A 20,462-nucleotide genomic window follows, 5' to 3' on the forward strand; every position below is an offset into this window, starting at 1 on the left:
TGTCTCAAAACAAAAACCAACCAAGCAACCCCTACCCCAAGAAAACCAAGAACAGGACTGGAGCTCGGGTGAAAAAGCACTTGTTCCACAATTGTGAAGACTTGAAGCCCTAGCATCCATTAATAAGCAAGCAGTGGTGGAACAGGCTTGGAATGGCAGTGCTGGAGTTGTGGAGACAGAAAGATCTCCAGGGCTTAAGAACTGGAGAGCTCAGAGCCAATGAGAGCCTAAAGACAGAAGAAAAGGCAGGGCCTGTGGGATGGCTCAGCAGGTGAAAGTGTTGGTCATGCAAACCTGACAATCTGAGTTCCAACCCCGTGTAAATGAGGCAAATATACCGGCGTGCATCTGCAATCCCAGCTTTCCTATGGGCAGCAGAGAGAGGAGAATTTCCTAGAAGCTCATGGGTCAGGTAGCCTAGAGCTGCAGCATGGTAGAAACAGAGAAACCCTATCTCAACAAGGTGGAGGTAGAGAGCTGACTCCCCAGTGTCGTCCTCTTAACCACTGGGCTATTTCTCCATCCCCACTCATGCTAATTAAAAAAAAAATTCCTAAAAAACAAAACAAAACAAAACTCTCCCCAAAGGAAAAGACACACAAAGGCAGCAGAACACAGCTTCTCTGCCAGGCTGGTCAGTGTTTGACAGTGTAACTGCAAATAGTGTTTCTCATTTGGAAAGTTGGAATCGTGGTTCAGTCAACTGTTCTTAGGGCTAAGCCCATGAAAGCCTGTGTGGCAAGACAGCTCATCCAGCTTTGATCTCTGTGATGGTTTGAAAGTGGTTGGGTCAGAGAATGGCACTATTTGGAGGTGTGGCCTTGTTGGAGGAAGTGTGTCACTGTGGGCATGGGTTTTAAGAACCTCATCCTGGTTTCCTGGAAGGCAGTATTCTGCTAGCAGCCTTCAGATGAAGATGTAGAACTCTCAGCTCCTCCTGCACCATGCCTGCCTGGGTGCTGCCATGTTCCTGCCTTGATGATAATGGACTGAATCTCTGAACCTGTAAGCCAGCCCTTATAAGAGTTGCCTTGGTCACTGTGTCTATTCACAGCAGTAAAATCCTCAGACAGTTTCTGACAATCATTTGTGGAATCCATGACAGCTAAATCGACAATGCCTAGCAGTTTCCTGGTGATAGGCAAGGCAGAAGATTCCATGATTTTCCATACCTATTAATTTCTATATCTTTTAATAACTTCTATTAATGGATACGGGTACAATGAGAAGCTATGGGCTATAAGCACTGCACACTTTTGTCTGTCTGTGGTGGTGAGATCAAACCCCCAGGGCCTTGCACATGAATGTGCAAAGCAAACCTTCTGTCTTCGAGCTCAGCCCAGGCCTTTCATAAGCTTGTCCCACCTCCTCAGCACCCCACCCCCACTCCCTTTTGGGCTTATCACTTTTAGGAAGAGTCTATGTCAAGTGTTGCTGGGTTTTCTTCCCCTTGACTTCCTCAACAGACATTCTCAAGTATATTTGTTTCCTACATACTATTTATAGAGGCTCGTTCTCAGCCACTTCAAAGCTGGTCTTTGCCCTGTCAGTAACAGCAGCTGGTCTGTATTGGTATGTCTGTCAACTCATTAAGAGCCAAAGAAAACCACTTGAAAACCTTCTCCCTGTTGGGAACTTGACTACTGATGCTTCCCCCTCGTGTCGTCAGTTCTCCGAGCAGCTTTGGAAGGCTAATAACGCTGTTTGTTTTCTCTGGACACATTTCTTCAGCTGCAGCAATCAAACTGATTTAATTAAGCACACTCCCGGTAACAGCTTGCCTTGTTTGGTTAGCACACGACCAAGTTGGAAATTCATTTTCTTTGCAACTCCGTCATCACATTTTAGTTTTGGGGAAATAGTCTGCTGTGCTGAGATGTGCCGCTGAAGGCTCTCATCCTTTGTGCTCACTGCTTTTCCGTGAGCTGGAAAGATGGTGGCTTGCGTCATTGATTAATACTGTTTTATCTTAGTTTCTTTACATTCCATCATTAATTACTTTATACGTATGTGTGTCAGTATAGGATGGGCGTGCAGTGCTCTTGGCGGTTAGAAGAGGGTGGTGGATTGAAGTTACAGATGGTTCTGAGCTACCATGTGGTTGCTGAGAATTGAACCTGAAATGAAAAATCTTTTAAATTTAGACTCCATTAACAGGCTGGTACTTAGCATTAGTTTCCAAGTCCTGTTGCCACCCTCCCCCACACCCCCCCAAACCTGAGCCTAGCTCCAGTCTCTAGGCTAATCCCCAACAAGACCAGAGTTTCCAGGTTACACCCTCAACAAGACCAGTGTCTCCAGGTTATTTCCCCAACAAACCTGCACTCCCAGGTTACAAGCCCACCTCCTGCCTAACAACCACCAATGCATAGGGGAGCAGAAGTTAAGTCTATGATATGACTGCCAGGACCACAATAGCCTTCCACCTTGATGCTTGCACGTGTTCTCTGTTTGCTGCTTACTACAAAGCCTTGCCCCGATAGATATTCGGGATTCCCCCACCACCAAAACTGTCTTGCATGATGGTGGTGCATTGGGGGCTGGGGAGCATCCTTCTGTCTCCTCTACCTCTGTAGCCCTGGGGCTACAAACATATGCTACTGAGCCCAGTTATTTTATGCAGGTTCTGGGGATCAAAGTTTACACAGCTACCACCTTAATATCTGAACTCTCTTCCTAGCCCAAAGATGCTATTAAGAAAAGTTTTATTCTTATTTTATGAGTATTTGCCTACATGTATGTCTGTGCATCACGTGTGTAGTGCTCATGGAAGCTGGGAGAGGACTTTGGGTTCTTTGGAACAGTTGTGAGCCACCATATGGATGCTGGGGACTGAACCCAGGTCCCCTGGAGCATTGCCCAGGGCTCTTAACTGTTGAACTATATCTCTCCAGCCCCGAAGAAGCTTTCTGGAGGAGTAAAAACATACTGTGGGAAGGAAGTATATTTGAGTGGTATAAAGGTGTGGGTTATGAGAATTTGTATATGGTGTATTGGACCCTCCTGTCATAGCCAGTGACACACAACAGAGGTGCTGAGAATGCTGGTTTTGGAAGCCGTCCTGGTGCCTGTGTCATAGGCCCCCTTATGACGTCATCACTCCTTCCATCTACTCTGGAAGATCAGAGCTAGGAGAGCAGACCGGAGGGTGATGGGAACATCTAGCCCCTAACCATGGGTAATTTGTAGAATTCAGATCTGAGGAGGGGGGGGGGAGGTTTAGCCATGCATGCCTAACTCAGGGGACTGAATGTTTTATAAGAGATTGATCTTTCCAGGAATGGTCAACTCACAGCCCATGTGCAGTCTGCAGATGAGGCTCGCTAGGAATGTGGCCCAATATAAAGTTGTAAACTTCCTTAAAGTGTTACGAGGTTTATGTGTGTGATTGAGTTTGTTTTGTAACTCAACCATGTGTTGTTTTTGTTTTTGTTTTGTTTTTCTTTTTCTGTGTGAACTTAGTAGGTGACAAAGTAGTTCACAATGTCTAAAGGTTGGATACACTTCATAGGGCTCAGTAAATGTCTCCTAGTTACCACAGGAGGGGATTTATAACAAAGGCCATAAATAACTAGGTATAGTGGCCCACAGCTTTAATCCCAGCACTTGGAGAGGCAGAGGCAGGCAGATCTCTATGAGTTCAAGGCCAGCCTGTTACTGGACAGCCAGAGCTGCATAATGAGACCCTGTCTCAAACACACACACACACACACACACACACACACACACACACACACACCAACCAGAAACTGAGTCTAGTTCACTTAGCACCAGGGAAAGCATTCTTGCTTTCTAACCTACTTTCTTCTAAAACACAGAAAGAAAGTTTTAAATTATTATCACAACAGTTATCATCATAACAGGTACATGTCCAGAAACTCAGATGTTAGATTGATGTATTCATGCTGATTAACTGGCATGTACCACAGGAAGTTCAATTTAGCTGGTCTCCTGGGTGCATCTGTGGCCCTGCAGGGTTCTGCAGCTCTTGAACTTCCTAGATAAAGGATCAGGATTCCTGTCTGGCTCACCCTGAGCTCCCTAAGTGTCCTAAGTGGTCTGTTCTCTCTTGCAAGGCCCAGAAAAGACTACGGCCATGACAAAAACATCTGCGGCTGTGCGCATCCAAGCATGGTGGCGCGGCACACTAATACGACGCTCGTTGCTGCATGCCGCCCTCAGCGCGTGGATCATTCAGTGCTGGTGGAGAAAGATAATGATAACGTTGCAAGGGAAGAAACGGCGGATGGCTCTGGAGTTATATGCTCGAAAAACGTGGGCAATAGTCAAACTGCAGTCCTGGTTCAGGATGTGGCACATACGCCATCGATACTGTCGTTTGCTGAATGCTGTTCGCATCATCCAGGTTTATTGGCGTTGGCATAGTTGTCACACTCGTGGCTTTATTCAGGGCAACTATGAAATCAAAGAAAACCGACTGAATATTCAACTTGAGATTTCCCTGGGCTCACAGGCTTGTAAGGTGGAACAGTGCATAACCCTACCAATAAAAGAGTGATCAGGTCTGCTATACCCGTATTCTCTGCTCTGTAGCAGAAGGATTTCCAAGTCACTATTAGGACCAACACGGCTTTAATCACACTAGTGCCTGGCAAATCAGCTCCGAGGGGCACTACTGAGAAGGAGCCTCAGTGGGGAAGTATGTGTGTGTGCTTGTGTGGTGTAATGTGTGACATATGCATGTGTGTATGTGGTATATGCATGTGTGTGGGTGTATGTGTATGGTGTATGAATGTGTGTCTGTGTGTGTTGCATGGGTGTGTGTGGTATGTGTGATTGCATGCATGCATGTGTGGTATATATGTATATGTGCTTGTGTGGTGTAGTGTTTGATGCATGCATGTGTGTGTATAGTATATACATGTGTGTGTGTGGGTATGTATATGGTATATGAATGTGTGTATTGCATGTGTGTTTGGTATATGTGTGTGTAGTGTTTGCATGTATGCATGTGTGTGTATGTGGTATATTTGTATGTGTGTGTGCTTGTGTGGTGTAGTGTATGATGTATACATGTGTGATTGTGGTATACCCATGTGTGTGTATGGTGTATGAATGTATGTCTGTGTGTGTTGCATGTGTGTGTGTGGTATATGTATGTGTGGTTTATATGTGTGTGTATATAGTATTTGCATGCATATGTATAAGTGTGTGGTGTCTGTGTGTATGGTATATGCACGCGTGTGTGTGTGTGTGTGTGTGTGTGTGTGTGTGTGTAGTGTTTGCATGCTGTGTGCATGTTTATGCACATGCACAGAGGCTACCCTTAAACTCACTATGTAGTTAGGGGTGAACTTGAACCTTGGAACTCTTCCTGCCCCCATCTCTCCAGATCATAGGCATACATTAAACACCTAAATGTGTTTGTTTGCTTTTTTTGGGGGGGGGTTCTAGATAGGGTTTCTCTGTGTAGCCCTGACTGTCCTGGAACTCACTCTGTAGACCAGGCTGGCTTCGAACTTAGAAATCTGCCTGCCTCTTCCTCCCAAGTGCTGGGATTAAAGGCACGCATCACAACTGCCCGGCTCTTGTTTGCTTCTTGAAAACAAGTCTTGCCATGTAGCTGGCCTTGAACTCAGGTCCTCTTGGTAGCTAAATATTCCTTGGTGTATACATAAAGGAATGGAAAACTTACATCCCCATAAAACCCTGAGCATGTGTGATTACAGAAGTTTTTTTTACTCATAACTTCCCAACTCTGCAAACATCTGAGATGTCCTTAGGCACAGGAGGGGTTGAATAAACTGTAGTTGTTAAGGCCTAGGCAAAATGTTAAGGCCTAGGTAACCGTAATTTGGCTAGCCTGCCATTATAAGAAAATTTTCTCATGTGTTCCTGCTGTTTCAAGAAAACATTCTAATGCCAAGATTGATTGTATAGTCTGTTATGTCCTGTGCCCTTGGAAGCAAATCATGATAGAAGTCAGTAGAACTGTTTTGCACAGTTGCCCACAGTAAACTTGGACCCAAACCAACCACCCAACAGTGATTTCTGCACCTCTGTATAAGCTTTTATTTTATAAGCTGCCCCTGGGATGAACCCCAGCGGAAGAGAGACACCTGCACCAATATAAGAAACCATTTGGAGTTTCTTATATTTGGAGTTTCAATATAAGACTTCTATTTTGAGTAATGGTCCAGTAAAGTTTAAGTTCCCTGGAAACTGACATCCTACTTGGCAGAAAGAGACATGTATGTGGGTAACCGACATTCTGGTTGGCAAGTTAAGACATGAATATTAGACAAAATGAGTCCCCTGCCACAGCTGAATACCCCAACTAATAGGAGTAGGACAAATGTACAAGAAAGACATGTTCCTAAGGAAATACCCCAGCCCTCAATCCTGATTGGTGAAATAATTTGGCACATATGTTTGTGGATTTTGGGCTTAAAAACCCTGTAGGATCTTAACTTGGTCACAGTCCCATTTCTGTTTCTGGACCATGGCCCTGGTCGACCAGTCTTGGGGCATATGCTCAATAAACCATCCCTGCCTGACTGAGATTAATGTTTGTGCGGTTTGTAGGGCGACTCTTGGACCCCAACAGTAGTATGTCCCTCAAGTGGTAGATTATGTGGTGTTAGAGGGAGTGAGTCATGATAACATATGAAAGAACTTGCATGCACATTACTCAAGGAAAGAAACCAAACTTCATACTGTGTGCGTCCAGCTAAATAGCATTCTGGTAAAAAAAAAATGAACAAACAAATACACTATGGAGAAAGAAAATACTTGTCAGTGATTGGTTGGCATTTTAGAGGTTGAGGAAGGAGAAGTTTGTGGCCCAGGCTGGATTTGAACTTGTAATCCTCTAGTCTCTGAGTGCTGGGATTACAAGTGTGCACACTTAGTTGAGTACATAGAAGCTTTTTTTTTTTTTTAAGTTTTATATATTTATTATATGTAAGTACACTGTAGCTGTCTTCAGACACACCAGAAGAGGGCGTCAGATCTTGTTACATATGGTTGTGAGCCACCATGTAGTTGCTGGAATTTGAACTCAAGACCTTTGGAGGAGCAGTCGGTGCTCTTAACCGCTGAGTCACCAGCCAGGAGTTATTTATTTATTTATTTTTAAAGGAACTTAAACTATTATTCAAGAGTCCATAATGGTAAATCCACGGCAAATCTGAGAGCACACAGCAATGGGAAATACACACTTGGGGTGAGATTGGTGTCAGCTTGTGGGCTTGTGAAACAAATGTGCTTTTCTGGATGGGGTGCTGATAATGAGGGAGGCTAGGAGCGTTTGGGGACAGGGATGAGGGGTGGAATCTCTGTACTGTCAATTTATTGTGAACTTAAAATTGTACCAAAAAGTTAAACAAAGCAAAACAACAAAAACTAAACATTTGTAGTTTGGCAAGGTGGCCCAGTGGATAAAGGTTCAGTCACAAAGCCAGATGACCTGAACTCCATAGCGAGCGAATTAAACCTGCATCTCGGGTTAGTCGCTAAACTTTAGCGAGTAGATAGCATCTCTGTTCTGCTCTCTCTTAGCTCATGAACCCACTGTCCCTCACTGGTTGTGCTGGCCTGTGATGTTTTATAACACTATTTAAAAAATTTCTGTATATAGATCTGTATTGACTATGTTAAGTGATTATCCAAATTTAATTTCCCCTTTCTCCTTTCTTTCCTTTCCTTCTCCCTTCCTCCTTGCTCTTCCTCTCTCCCTTCCTCTTTCCCTCTCTTTCCCCTCTTCCCTTCTAGTTAGGGTCTCAAGTAGCTCAGGGCTAGCCTTAAACTCACTATTGGCTAAGGATGCCCTTGAACTTCTGACCCCACTGCCTCTATTTCCCAAGTGCTGGAATTACAGGTGTGTGCACCACCAAGTCTTGTTTTATATGCCTGCTGGCCTTGCACTTGGCCAGTGGAAGTAGCCCACTTTCTGTGTTTCTGTTTCTTGGGTGGATTCTTATTTATTTAGATTCTCAGATCTGTAATCTCAATCTGTAAATAGGAGTAGTTTTTCCTTCTCCTCTCCTGTCTGTCTGCCCTTTATTCCTCTTTATTGACTCATTGCATGGGCTAGAATTTCCAGCACAATGTTGAACAGCAGCTTTGAGGGTAGATCTTGTCTCACTTGCAGTCTGGAGGGGGCGGGGGCGGGGTGGAGTGTGCTGTTACAATTATGCTAGTTGTAGGGTTCTCATAGATACTCCTTATCCGATTTCTAAAATGCTCGAGAATTTTTATCATGAGCAGATGTTGAATTTGGCAAGACCCTTTTTTTTTTCCCTGATGAATTTTAGTGTTTTATCCTTACTTTCTTGAGTTAAATTTTGTTTGATCAGGATAGACAATCACTTTGATGTATTGTTGGGTTTTTGAGTGTGATGAGACATTTTATAGTCCAATTATACACGACCCAAATACCTAGGGTGCTGGTCACTCGTGCTCCCCAAAGGTCAACCTGGGACAGCGGCCCTGGGTTTGTGGTCTTATGTCAGTGAAGGCTACCAACTTGGACATATGTCAGCGTATGAAAGGCACAAGCAGCTTTATTAGAGCTACAGAAACGTAAGAAGCCGAGGGAAAGTGAGAGACTTTCAAGAGTGGGAGGAGTTTTCTCAGAGGTAAGCAACTGCTGATCTTCCTGGTTTAGGGGTTTTTATGGGGCTATGGTAGAAACTGGGCAAAGGCTGAGGCAAGCTCTGTAATGTGTCCTCTGTGCAATCTTGGGGGAGGCAGAGACAATGAAGGCCCCTGCACTCTGCGAATGTCCCCCTGGCCCAGCCGAGGAGATGATCGCATGCTGTCCCTCCAGAAGGGGTGGTGAGTCCTCCTCTCTGTCCATATCTGACTCTGACTTTGTTAGTTGTTGACCTTGACTGTCTGCTGGTCCTTAGACACTGGCTGCCATTGCTACCCTCAACTTTGCAGGTGCCTCAGTTGCTATTAATTATACTAAGCTAGTTTTGCTCTTGAAATCTACCAAGAGGGCTCAGTGGTTGGAAGTACTCTTCTAGGGGACCTGTGTTCAATTCCTGAGCTCACATGGTGACTTACAACCACCTGTAACTCCAGTTCTGGGGTATCTGATGTCTTCTTCTGGTCTCTCTGGGTACCAGGCATACACATGGTACAGAGACATGCATGTAGGTAAAATAGCCACACATACAATTGCACGCACACGCACACATACACACACACACCAAACAAAAACCTAGCAAGAATTATCTGCATTTGTTCTTAGATGACTTAGGTAACTGGATGGTCTGGGTTTTCTTTCCTGAAACAGGGGTTGCTGGGTGGGGGTGGGGTTGGAGAGTTGGGTATGGAGGGTGTGGGATGGGAAAGTGGGGTGTGTGGGTAGGTGGGAGGTGGGTGGTGGGTGGTGGGGGTGGAGATGGATGGGGGTGGGGTTAGACTGGATAGACTTTTTTTGAGGGTCTCATTTAATGTTACAGTTAGCTATATAGGAAGCAAGGGTGTGAGAAAGCACTGTGTGTTCCTTGAACCTTGTAGCTGTGTTCTACCTCTTCCGTGCTTCGCTCTGCCATTTTAGCTGCAGCCTCATCTTCCTTTTAGCTACAGCCTCCATTCTGCGAGCATCTCCAGTTTCCTCCACAAGCTCTCTCCTCACGCTGTGTGCCGGGAGCTAGCCCCTGCCTGGGGGTGGAAATACTGGTACTTTCTTGTGGGCGTTGGAGTTCCCAGGAGTGATTGTCCTCCGGTTCCTTTTTTCCCTCTCTTCTCTAACATCCCCTGGTCTCACCTTAGCTTGAACACTGGCCTCACAAAAGCTGGTTTCTGTTCTAATTTCTGGATGAGATTGTGTAAACCTGATTTTTAGAATTATTCTAAATGTGTGCATGCGTGTGCGTGCAGGCACTGGTGGAGACGAGAGGCTGACATTACTACCTTCTTCTGTCATTCTCCATTCATTTTTTTGACCAAGGGTCTCTTTGACTAAGCCTCAAATGCATCAAGTTAGCTAGATGGGCTGGCTGGCTTGCAAGCCCCAGGGTGGGTTCCTCCTGTTTCTGCCTTTCTGCTGGGACACAGGTTTGTCCTGCCATCCTAGCTCTTTTCACATGGGCGCTGGAATTGACCTCAGGCAAGTACTTTACTGCCTGAGTCATTTTCTCAAAAAAAAAAAAATTTTTTTTTTTTGAGACCGCATCTGTATGTAGCCCTATCCTGGAAGTCGCTCTGTAGACCAGGCTGGCCTTGAACTCACAAAGATCCACCTTCCTCTGCCTCCCCAGTGCTGGGATTAGGGGTATGTTCTGTTGATGTTAGATAAAGGATGACAGGAAAATCAGCATTACCTCAATGGTTCCTAGCTCTTCTTCATATTTCGGGACATTCTTTTGCTGTCACAAACAGCCACCACCAGCAACAATATAAAAACCTGTATAGTTTGTTCAGTTGGAGAATTCTACTGGTTCTCACTTGTCACTGGAACAATTTCATAACATTTTGGAATCTGGCTACTACATATAGCAATTGTCTTGAAGTAACCAACTCTAACAGAGCAGGCCTTAGTCTTCCTTCAAGTCAAGTGTCTTTTAAAGAGTGCATTTTTAATCATGTGTAGATGTGTGAGCCTGTGCGTGGATGCGTACACGTGTGAGTGTGCGCACGTGTGGAGCGCAGAGGCATTGGATCTCCCGGGACTGGACTTACAGGCATTTTGGAGGCAGCTGATGTGGGTTCTAGGAACTGAATTTGGGTCCTCTGCAAAGGCAGTGTGTGTCCTTAACTGCTGAGCCATTTCTCCAGCCCAAGAGTCTCACTTAGACTTCTTATGTGGGGATGGACTGAAGGGAAAGGAGGGAGAACATAGGGAAACAGTGTCGGCAAAGAGCTAGAGCAGAAATGAAAAGCTGTGTGAAACCCTGTGTACACGTCTTCGTGTGGGTATACGCATGTATGTGCGGGTGCTCTTCAAGCCTGGGGTGTTGGATCTGGATCTGGGGTTACAGGTGGTTGTGAGCAGCCTGACCTGGGTATGAGGACCCCATTTTGGGACCTCTGAAGCTTTTAGTGGCTGAGCTATCTCTCTGGTCACCCCTCTCCCCATCTAGGTTTTGAGGCAGGGTTTCACTAATGTAGACCAGGCTGGCCTTGAACTCTCGGAGATCTGCCAGCCTCTGCCTTCAGGGTGCTGAGGGTAAAGGTGGGTATCACCATACCCAGTTTGCAGGAAGCATTTTTAAAGACAGGAGAGGAAGATACTGATCGTTTGGACAGCAAGGCTCCCTCCATATACAGGATCAGGAGTCTTAAGGAAGTAGGAGAGTAACAAGAGGGTCAGATCATGACTGGACAAAGATCTTTTATTTCATTGGAGAGAAATCGGTGAGTGTGGGGGCAGGGATGGAGAATGAGGTGATAGGGCCATTGGAGATGGAATATGTGTCCATTTCTTCAATAAAGTGGAGAGAAGAGGAGGAAAAATTAGGTATCTGGAAAGGTTTTAGATTATTCAACTCATAAAATAGAAATGTAAATGTGAGAGAAAACTTGAGGACTATTTGGTTGAGATACATAGCCTTGAATCTAGACAGTCTTGCTCAAACCACACTCTGCTCTACCACGGCAAGGGAGCAGCTAGGGTAGGGAGGTCCATCCCCTGTGAGGGAGGAAGGGAAAAAGCCACATTGTTCAGAGAACACAAGGAAGCCCAGAACCTGAACTGGTAAAAAAGAAGACACCACAGGAGCGACGGCCTGAAAAGGTCGCAGAGTCCACATCTGAAGAGACACCCTGTTGACTAACGAGACCTGTACCATGGGAGGAAAGGAGGAAGTAACGGTAGACAAGACCCTGGGAGAAGCAATTTTCGCAGCTGTACATCACTGGGGATAACTGTGTCTAGAGCCTCACTATTCAATCCAGGAGTCACTAGCCATGGTGCAGTTATTTAAACTTAAATGTAGGGCCTGGAGAGATGGCTGGGGGGGGGGGGGAGGAAAGAGCACGAAATGCTCTTCCAAAGGTCCGGAGTTCAAATCCCAGCAACCACATGGTGGCTCACAACCATCTGTAATGGGATCTGATGCCCTCTTCTGGTGCGTCTGAAGACAGCGACAGTGTACTCATATACATAAAATATATAAATAACCGTAAGTTTTAAAAGGCTAAGAACCCATTGCCTCAGTTGCACTAGGTATATTTCTCGGGATTTTTCACACCAGACAGTGCAACTAAAGAAAGCTCTACAAAATGGGGCTATTTTAGTATGTCCATGGGAACAGAATTACAAAGCTTGGGAGGGTGGCCTGAGGGGAGGGAGGGGAGGGGAAGGAAGTGATGTCAGAGAGAACCCTGATTGGATGAGAGCACCGCGGAGTAAGAACTGAAGCTGAACTCCCGTCCCCACTTGGGGCCACTCCGTAATGCCCTATTTAGACACTGATTTTTTTTTCTTTTTTCTTTTTTAGATGTTTCCCAAAGAGGAAACTGAGGCACTCTAGATCCCAGCCAACCTTGACTCCAGTCCCCAGAGTCAGTCTGTGCGTGCAGAGTTGCCAAGAGTTTTCATGCGATGTAGCTCAGACATTTTCGGATCAGTGGTGGGGAGAAAGAGTGCGTCGGGGAATGGGATTTGGACTTCTGTCTGCATTGAAGGTCAGGACAGCTTGGGACCTAGCTGCTGTTTTGAAGATAAGACCACTACCATTCCAAAACATAGACACAGGAAACCCACACGGTTGTGGATTTGGTTTAACGTTTGTATTATGTTAGTTGGGTTTCCAAAATTGTATGGGAATCCACAAGTCTGCATGTAAGACCGAAGACCCCTGCCCTGAGTTGGCTTTGATTGGTAAATAAAGTCGCCTGCGGCCAATGGCTGGGCAGGGAGACAGAGGTGGGACTTTTAAGAATTCAGGGCAAGGAATACAGGAGGGAGAAGGAGAAAGGAGCTCCAAGCCAGGGAAGAAGATCCAGGCCTGAGAAATGTAGGACAGAGAGACAGCCAACATGTAAGAGTTGGGGATCGTGGCCCAGGAGGGCTGCAGGCCTGGGTCCAGGGTGGCCAGGATGGAATATAGGTTTTACTAAGTAATAATTTAGGAATATCGGAGGGGAGAGTGTCCCAGCCAAGTGGAGGATTGAAGTGGCTCAGCCATTGAGCTGATTAAAGTATATTAAGTATAAGGCTCTCTCCCCTCCCCTCTCTCTCTACCCCCCCTTTCTCTCCCCCTTTCTCTCTCCCCCCCTCTCCCTCTCTCCCTCCCCACCCTCTCTTTGCGCGCGCGCACATGTGCATGTGTGTCTTTCATTTGGGAATCCAGAACATTTGGTCTGTTAGTGAGGAGCTAGCACTGCCGCTGCCACCAGGCGATTTGAGTATCATTAATAGCTTACAGTAAACACCTCACTTTTGTTTTTTTTGTGAGGGACAATGGGAGTCCATGAGGCTCAATTCTCAAGGCTTCCAATGGCTGGGGACACAGACACATACCAACCACCGAGACCTTTACTGAGGACCAGAGACACAGCATCTCTTCCTGTCAGCCCTCAGTGGTCAATGATCTCAATATGGAACTGCAGGTGAGTGGTGGTGATCACACAGTGACCCCGCAGGAGCGAGCATGCCTGGCAGTTGTGGTATTTCCAGTGGCCCTGGATGGTGTAGATAGCACTGAGGACCTGGCAGTAGCGCCAGTGGATACGCCACATCCGAACCAGAGACTGGAGCGTCACCACCGCTCTCTCCACGTTTGAGAAATCGATCAATGCTTTCCTCCGTTTCTTCTCCAGGATCCTTCTGAGCGTCAGCCGCCACCAGCGCTGAATGACCCAGGCTCTGAGGGCTGCGTGCAGCAGCGCCCTGCGCACCAGGGTCCCACGCCACCAGGCCTGCACCTGAATGGCTGCTTTTTTCTTGTTTTTCACTATTTTTTTCTAGACAGAGATAAGAGAGATTGCTTAGAGACCTTGCTACAAACTTCCTGGAAGGATCTTCCTGGAAGGGCTCTGGGTTGTCTCTTAACATTGGATCTTCCTTAGAGAGTTCAGGGATCTAATAGAATCCTAAACAGGATCCAGGAGACCTGGTAGGGACCCTTTCCTGCCATTGTGGACACACTATCTCCCTCTCAGTGGCACAGTCCCTCTTTCTCATCCTATGTATTCTAGGCTGGCCTTGATCTCCTTAAATTTCTGTTCATCCTGCCTCTATCTCCCACGGCTAGTATTAGAGGGTTATATCTGCACCCTTGGCTCATAGCATCCCTCTCTTGCCTACCTCACTGCTGCCTAGATCCAGGGAAAACTGGAGTCACCAGAAGGGCGGGGAGGAGAGCAGCATTGGTAGTCTTTGAGTCTTTAGGGCTCACTAGTTTGGGAACGTTAGCTCTTTTAATACTTTTGCCTGGCTTTTCTTGCTGACCCATGTCCCAGAACACACCATCTGACTGTTCCCTGCAATAATCATGAATTTTGATATGTGATAGGGTTTGCAGTGCTTCCTGCATATTCTACAACCAATCCTCCTGTAGTTAGGAGATTCTGCTTAATTCATAGAAGATTCTGCTTAATTCATAGAAGATTCTGCTTAATTCAGAGCAGTCATATCCTTAGCTTCTAGCCCCAAACAGGTTCTGACCAGTTTTCCTCTTTCCAGTCTCTATGTCAGAGTCAGACTCAGATCCAAGAGTCTAGGCTGAGAAGGAGACATCGAGGAATGAGCAAATAGTACCTTGATTCTTGGTTATTTTAGACTGAGATGTATATATGCAGAATCCCATGCCTGTTGAGCTTTGGTCTGTCGCTGTGCATTGTAATGTTAAGTGTGGGCCTCAAGACCTGGTTGCCCCAGAGACAAGAGAGTCTGCAAGTTAGACCCAAGTGACACTGTGTGACCTTGTCCCCAAGTTATTTCGGAAGAAAGATGCCTACAGCCTCTAGCTGGATCGAATTGAGATTGGTGTTCCAAGCCTTGGGGTCAGAGGAGACCATAAGGAGAAAGGGAAGGTGGAGAGAGGAGGAAGCCACCATGGGTTAGGAGTCAAGAACGCATGGCCACGAGGCTGGCTATTGGGAGTTAAGAGCAGCCCAGATGAAGCATAATAAGTAATAACTTGGGGTTATTGATGGGAAAGCAGGTTACTAACACAGAGGGTAGATATCTGCCCAGCTCTAGTGCTGATTAAGGTTTATTGTATGTCTTTTTCTGGGGACTGAATGACCAAGTGCAGTATAGAAGCCTTGGATTGAGATGAAATATTTTCTACAACCCTCACCCCCAGGCCATGCAAGTGGTTTGCGGTTCTCGTCACTGTATGGTAATTCCACCCACGACCACAGCTATAGGCTGTGTATAGGTATCCACTCTCTTACCTTTAGGGTATGCTTCCTTTGAATAATTTCATCTTCATCTTCACTAACTAAACTGGTCTTGGACTGTCACCAAAATGAAATGAGAAATCCATGCATGAGTAAAATGATTCTTTTCTATGGAGCTGTACAAAGCCACCCATGGCTTTAGAGTCCCCTCTTTTCCCTAGACCAGGATGATACCCACCCACACCCCTACTCTAACCATCAGCTAGATCTGGTTATGTCTCTTATACAGAATGTAAGCACTATAGCCAACCTGCAGCGTTTTGGGCTCCCAAGGTCTGGAATGAGTGATTGAGAGAGGGGAAACATAATTTACAATGGCTTTGTTATGTAGGATTCAGATATCTGCCTCAGACCCTTCTCTCTCTACTTTTTAAAAAAAAGATTTATTTATTTATTTTATGTATGTGAGCACACTGTCACTGTCTTCAGGCACACAAGAAGAGGGCATCAGACCCCATTACAAATGGTTGTGAGCCACCATGTGATTGCTGGGATTTGAACTCAGGACCTTCGGAAGTCGGCGCTCTTAACCGCTGAGCCATCTTCCCAGCCCATCTACTTTTAATATAACATATGTCCTACTGACCTTCCTCTCTTAAGGTCTGTCTCCAAGTGGCCTCTTTCTCACCTCTACAGGCATTCCAATGGAAAAAAAAAAAAAGCACAAATCTAAACATTCAAAGCTAGGTTCTTCGAATATAAGATAGCATGCATTTGTCATTTTGAGCCTGGGTTACTTCACTCAATAGAATACTTTCTAGTTCCATCCATCTACCCAGGGGTATTATAATTTTGTTTTTTTTTTTTTTAACCCTTGAATAAAATTCAGTTCTGCTTATGTCCCGCATTCTCATTATCCATCATCAACTGGTAGACATCTAGGCTGACCGGTTCCTATGTGAGTATTGATGAACACGGATGTACAGGTTATTTCTGTAGGCAGAACTAGAGGCTTCAGTTCTACTGGCTGTCTTTCATAATGCTCAGAGGTTGTATGCCTTTGAAAAGTATTCAACAGTCCTACCCAGCTGTGAACCCTGCAAGCTACGAGAACAACTGATCTGACGAGATATAGACATTGGTACAATGATGCCACAAATATTATTGGCATAACTAACCACTTTCAAGATGGATTTTAAGCGCATCCTGCAAGACGGAACCCATGTTTGGCATTAACTTGGCCAAGAGCCCAGGGCAGGCTAGGTCCTAGGTCCTAGGGGAGAGCCTAGTAATATTATTCTGCTAACTGGTCATAGTAACAAACATCCCCATACATTAGTGAACCTCTCAACTCTTCTTAAAAATGCTTCCTTTTACAGTAGATGCAGATTAATACAGAGACCCAGAACCCACGGAGAAGGCCATTAAAGACCTACCAAAAATAGGCACCAAAATCCAATCTGAGCCGGGCGTGGTGGCGCACGCCTTTAATCCCAGCACTTGGGAGGCAGAGGCAGGCGGATTTCTGAGTTCGAGGCCAGCCTGGTCTACAAAGTGAGTTCCAGGACAGCCAGGGCTATACAGAGAAACCCTGTCTCAAAAAAAAAAAAAAAAAAAAAAAAAAAAAAAAAAATCCAATCTGAATCTTTTATAAAATTCAGAAATTCAGATGCTACTTATTAAAAATCCCATCCCAAAAGATAAGAATTTCCATCAAGAATGTTATGGGTGACTGACCAGGGCAGCTGGAAGAAAGACACCCAAGCACCTGCCTTGGGGGGTGGGGCGCTGTGATGGATGGTTATGTGATGGGGAGATGGGAAAGACGGCATATAATGGGGAGAGATAGAAGACAAAGAGAAGCCACGGGGTTCATGCACTGTGGAGATTGGTGGAACTGGAGACTTGACGGTGGTGAGGAACAGGCAGATACGGGGAGGCCACGGGGAGGTCCTGGCCCAGGCTGCTACCAAGGCCATGCCTGGATCAGTGGTCTTGTTGTAGCTGGATCTCTGTCAATGTCTATTGTCCAAGTGATCACCAAAGACCAAAGGATATCCATGGTCTGGGCTGCTATGGAGACCATGTGGTGTCTGAAGGCTGTGTGCTGCCACAGGGGCCCATGCTGATCTGAGTGGCCTATGCTGCCACCTGAGGCTATGGGGACATAAGGGCCCATTCTGCAGCCAGGGGCCATGTCTGGGTCTGCTGTCTTATGGCACTCAGGGTTTGTGGTGACATCACAGGCCCATGTTACCACCAAAGGCCATGCAGATGTACCTGGTCTGGACTGCTGCCCACACTGTGCTAAGCTGGTCCCATTCTTCCCCAGCCACCACACTCAGAACTGGCACCACCCTTTATCTGGGGAAGCACAGTAGAGCTGATCCAGATATGAGGGAGTGGTTGAGCCAGTCTTGAAGGCATGAGTGAGGGAGAGCTGTTTCTGCTTCTAGTTTATGGTGGGGTGGCTTGGGCAAGGGAAGGATATCTTCCCCACTTTGTACATCACTGCTTGCGGCAGGTGGGAGAGCTGACCCTGAGGTCACGAAAGCAGGAGAGCTGGCCCTGCCCCTCACCTGGGCAGGAGAGTAAAACTGACCCTAGTGGTGAAGGCAAGGGTGAGCTGGCCTGAGGGTGTGAGAGCAGGAGAGCCGACCTTGCCCCTTGCTAGCTGTGGCATTGGGTGAGCTAGCCAGCGAATAGCTCCCTCCCCCTGGTGGTGCAGGCACAGGAGAGTTGGTGGGCTGACTAGCTAGCTCAGTTACCTCCCAGGCCCAGATCCAGGGTTTTGAGTTGGTCCACCCCAACAGCTACCCCATTTATAATCTGCTGGAGGAATGGGTCCAGTCTTTCAGATCCAAAGCTGCAGGATCTCTATGACACAGGGCAGCAGCAGGATATTCCAAGAGGAGTCCCCGTGTGGATCCAGTATTGATAACGTAACAGAAACCTGAGGCCTCAAAACAAACTAATGACTCACTGCAAGGAACACTTGTAAGTAAAGATGTGTGGACAAAAGGCTACACTGTGGGACAGATCGTGCACACTGCTTCCACTCCAAGATGTGTGTTGTGTGTGTTTAAAATTCTATCTTGATTTTTGTGGGGGAGGTTGCAAGGGTGGAGGGCAGATGGGGATATGACTGGGATTGACATACATGATGTGAACCTTCACACAGAATCAATAAAAAGTTAAATAGAAAGAATTTCATGAGGACAGGCTTGGTGGCAGACATCTGTAAGGCCAGCACTTCAGTATTTCTTGCTAGAATTATGCGTGCATTCTGTTGTGTCTGGATTCTTTCACTTACTGAATGTTTTCACAATTTATCCCTGTTGCAGTATGTGTCAGTCCTTGATGTTTTTACTGCTAAGTAATAGTCCACTGCATGGACATACCACATTCTACTTAAATGTCCACCCTTTCATGGGCATCTGTGCTATTTGATTTCATCTTTGGGCGATTATGAATAATGTATCTATAAATACCCGGATACAAGTTTTCTGTGAGCATCTTTCGTTTTGCTGTATAGGGATTGAACATCTGCCTCATGGTTAACTTTGTTTAGTCATTGAAGAGCAGAGGCACTTTTTTCCCCCATAGGGATCAGCCATTTAAATTTTCTGCTGGTGTCTATGTAAGTTCTTACTCATTCATATTTTTTATTACTACTTGTTATTAATTATCCTACTGGATGCGTAGGGGTATCATCTTCAAGTTTTCAGTTTTTCTTTTTACTATACTTTTTTTAAGACTATCTGGAGGGGGAGGAATGGATCTAGGAGGAGTTAGGGGAAGGAGGGGGTGAATACAACTGAAAAATGTATAAAATTCTCACAGAATTAGTAAAAAATATTATATTTAAAAACATTTCTCTCTTCCATCCCATAACTCTCTTTCTTGTTCCCTCCAGACATATAAATATACATGTAAGTATAGATAAAGGCACATATTATTTTTAAAGATTTATTTATTTATTTATTTTAATGAATACACTGTAGCTGTCTTCAGACACACCAGAAGAGGGCATCAGAGAAGAAGCCACCATGTGGTTGCTGGGAATTGAACTCATGACCTCTGGAAGAACAGTCAGTGCTCTTAACCACTGAGGCATCTCTCCAGCCCCCTACATAATTTTTTTAAACTTAAATGTTCTTATTTATTATTTGGGAATTTCATATATTACATTCCAATCACATTCACTTCCTGGTCCTCTCAGGTCCAGCTTCTGCCACTGTGACATCCTCCGAAACAACAACAACGAGAAACAACAACAATAATAAAAACCCAAGTTCAACTTGTGTTGCTCATGGGAGCACGCTCAAACTTCCAGTGGCCAGCCCCTTGAAGGTGACTGAAGAGTTCTTTCTCTACCACACCCCCACAAGACGCCATCAACTGTGAAGAGCTACACTTCAGCATCCCTATCACAGTTTTTAAGAGTTCTCTTCAATGGCTTCCTGTCTACATTGTTTCTTTTTGGGGCTGTGGAGAGAAAGGTTGTATCAGAAGCCTTCTATGTCCTTCATTCTCCACTGTGAGCCTGCGTCATCAATGTCAGCAGAAGCAGCTGTCTGGCCTGTCAGTCAGTGGCAGCACAAACTGCGGACTTCCACGTGGTTTCTGGCTATAGCATGCACCATGGACATGTGGCTACACAGTCCACAGACATCCCTGTGAACTTCGGTGGTAACATGGGTACTGGACATCAGTGCCACCCCCAGGCCCAGCATGAATTGTGGGCATCAACACGGCCTCGCCTCGGGTGGCAGCACAGGCCACACAAATCAACACAGTGCTCAGCAGTAGCACAGACCATCGACAGCAGCCTGGCCTCTAACAGGGACACAGACCACAGACCACAGCCTCTGACATCAACATGGACCACAGACATCAACAATGGCTACTCCTGCAGCAAGGCTCATGTATATTTAAACCTAGGTTCTGTATGAATATAAGAGAAGATGTATTTAATTTTTTTTTTTTTTTGAGACAAGTTCTCATTAAATAGCCCTGGCAGTCCTGGAACTATCTGGGTAGACCGGACTTGCCTCAAACTCAGAAGAGAGCCACCTGCATCTGCCCACTAAGTGCTGAGATTCAAGACACATACAACCACATCTTTTTTAACCATATATATATATATATATATATATATATATATATTTAACGTTTTTTTTTTTTTTTTTTTT

General features: G+C 45.6%; 3 protein-coding genes across 4 annotated transcripts in view; 1 reads left to right on the forward strand and 2 right to left on the reverse strand.

The window, feature by feature from the left end:
• Window positions 1–3,092: 3,092 nt before the first annotated feature.
• LOC110302208 (IQ domain-containing protein F5) lies at window positions 3,093–4,537 on the forward strand. Its single transcript, XM_021173022.1, has 2 exons — window positions 3,093–3,178; window positions 4,077–4,537. The coding sequence occupies exons 1-2, from the start codon at window positions 3,175–3,177 to the stop codon at window positions 4,517–4,519; spliced, it is 447 nt and encodes a 148-aa protein (XP_021028681.1). The 5' UTR covers window positions 3,093–3,174; the 3' UTR covers window positions 4,520–4,537.
• Window positions 4,538–13,497: 8,960 nt separating this feature from the next.
• LOC110302434 (IQ domain-containing protein F2-like) lies at window positions 13,498–14,057 on the reverse strand. Its single transcript, XM_021173240.1, has 2 exons — window positions 14,034–14,057; window positions 13,498–13,884 (listed from the first exon to the last, which is right to left on the reverse strand). Exons 1-2 carry the CDS (start codon window positions 14,055–14,057, stop codon window positions 13,498–13,500), a joined length of 411 nt encoding a protein of 136 aa, XP_021028899.1.
• Window positions 14,058–15,321: 1,264 nt separating this feature from the next.
• The window catches only part of LOC110301763 (IQ domain-containing protein F3), a 33,310-nt gene continuing 28,169 nt past the window's right edge, over window positions 15,322–20,462 (reverse strand). For both annotated transcript variants that reach the window (XM_021172401.1, XM_021172397.1), the window contains exon 8: window positions 15,322–15,384. In XM_021172401.1, the coding sequence (XP_021028060.1) occupies window positions 15,369–15,384 (16 nt within the window). In that variant the 3' untranslated portion in view covers window positions 15,322–15,368. The remainder of the gene's footprint in view (window positions 15,385–20,462) is intronic.

This window comes from Mus caroli, chromosome 9, assembly GCF_900094665.2.
Source record: "Mus caroli chromosome 9, CAROLI_EIJ_v1.1, whole genome shotgun sequence".
In the NCBI taxonomy this organism is placed as follows: Eukaryota; Metazoa; Chordata; class Mammalia; order Rodentia; family Muridae; genus Mus; species Mus caroli.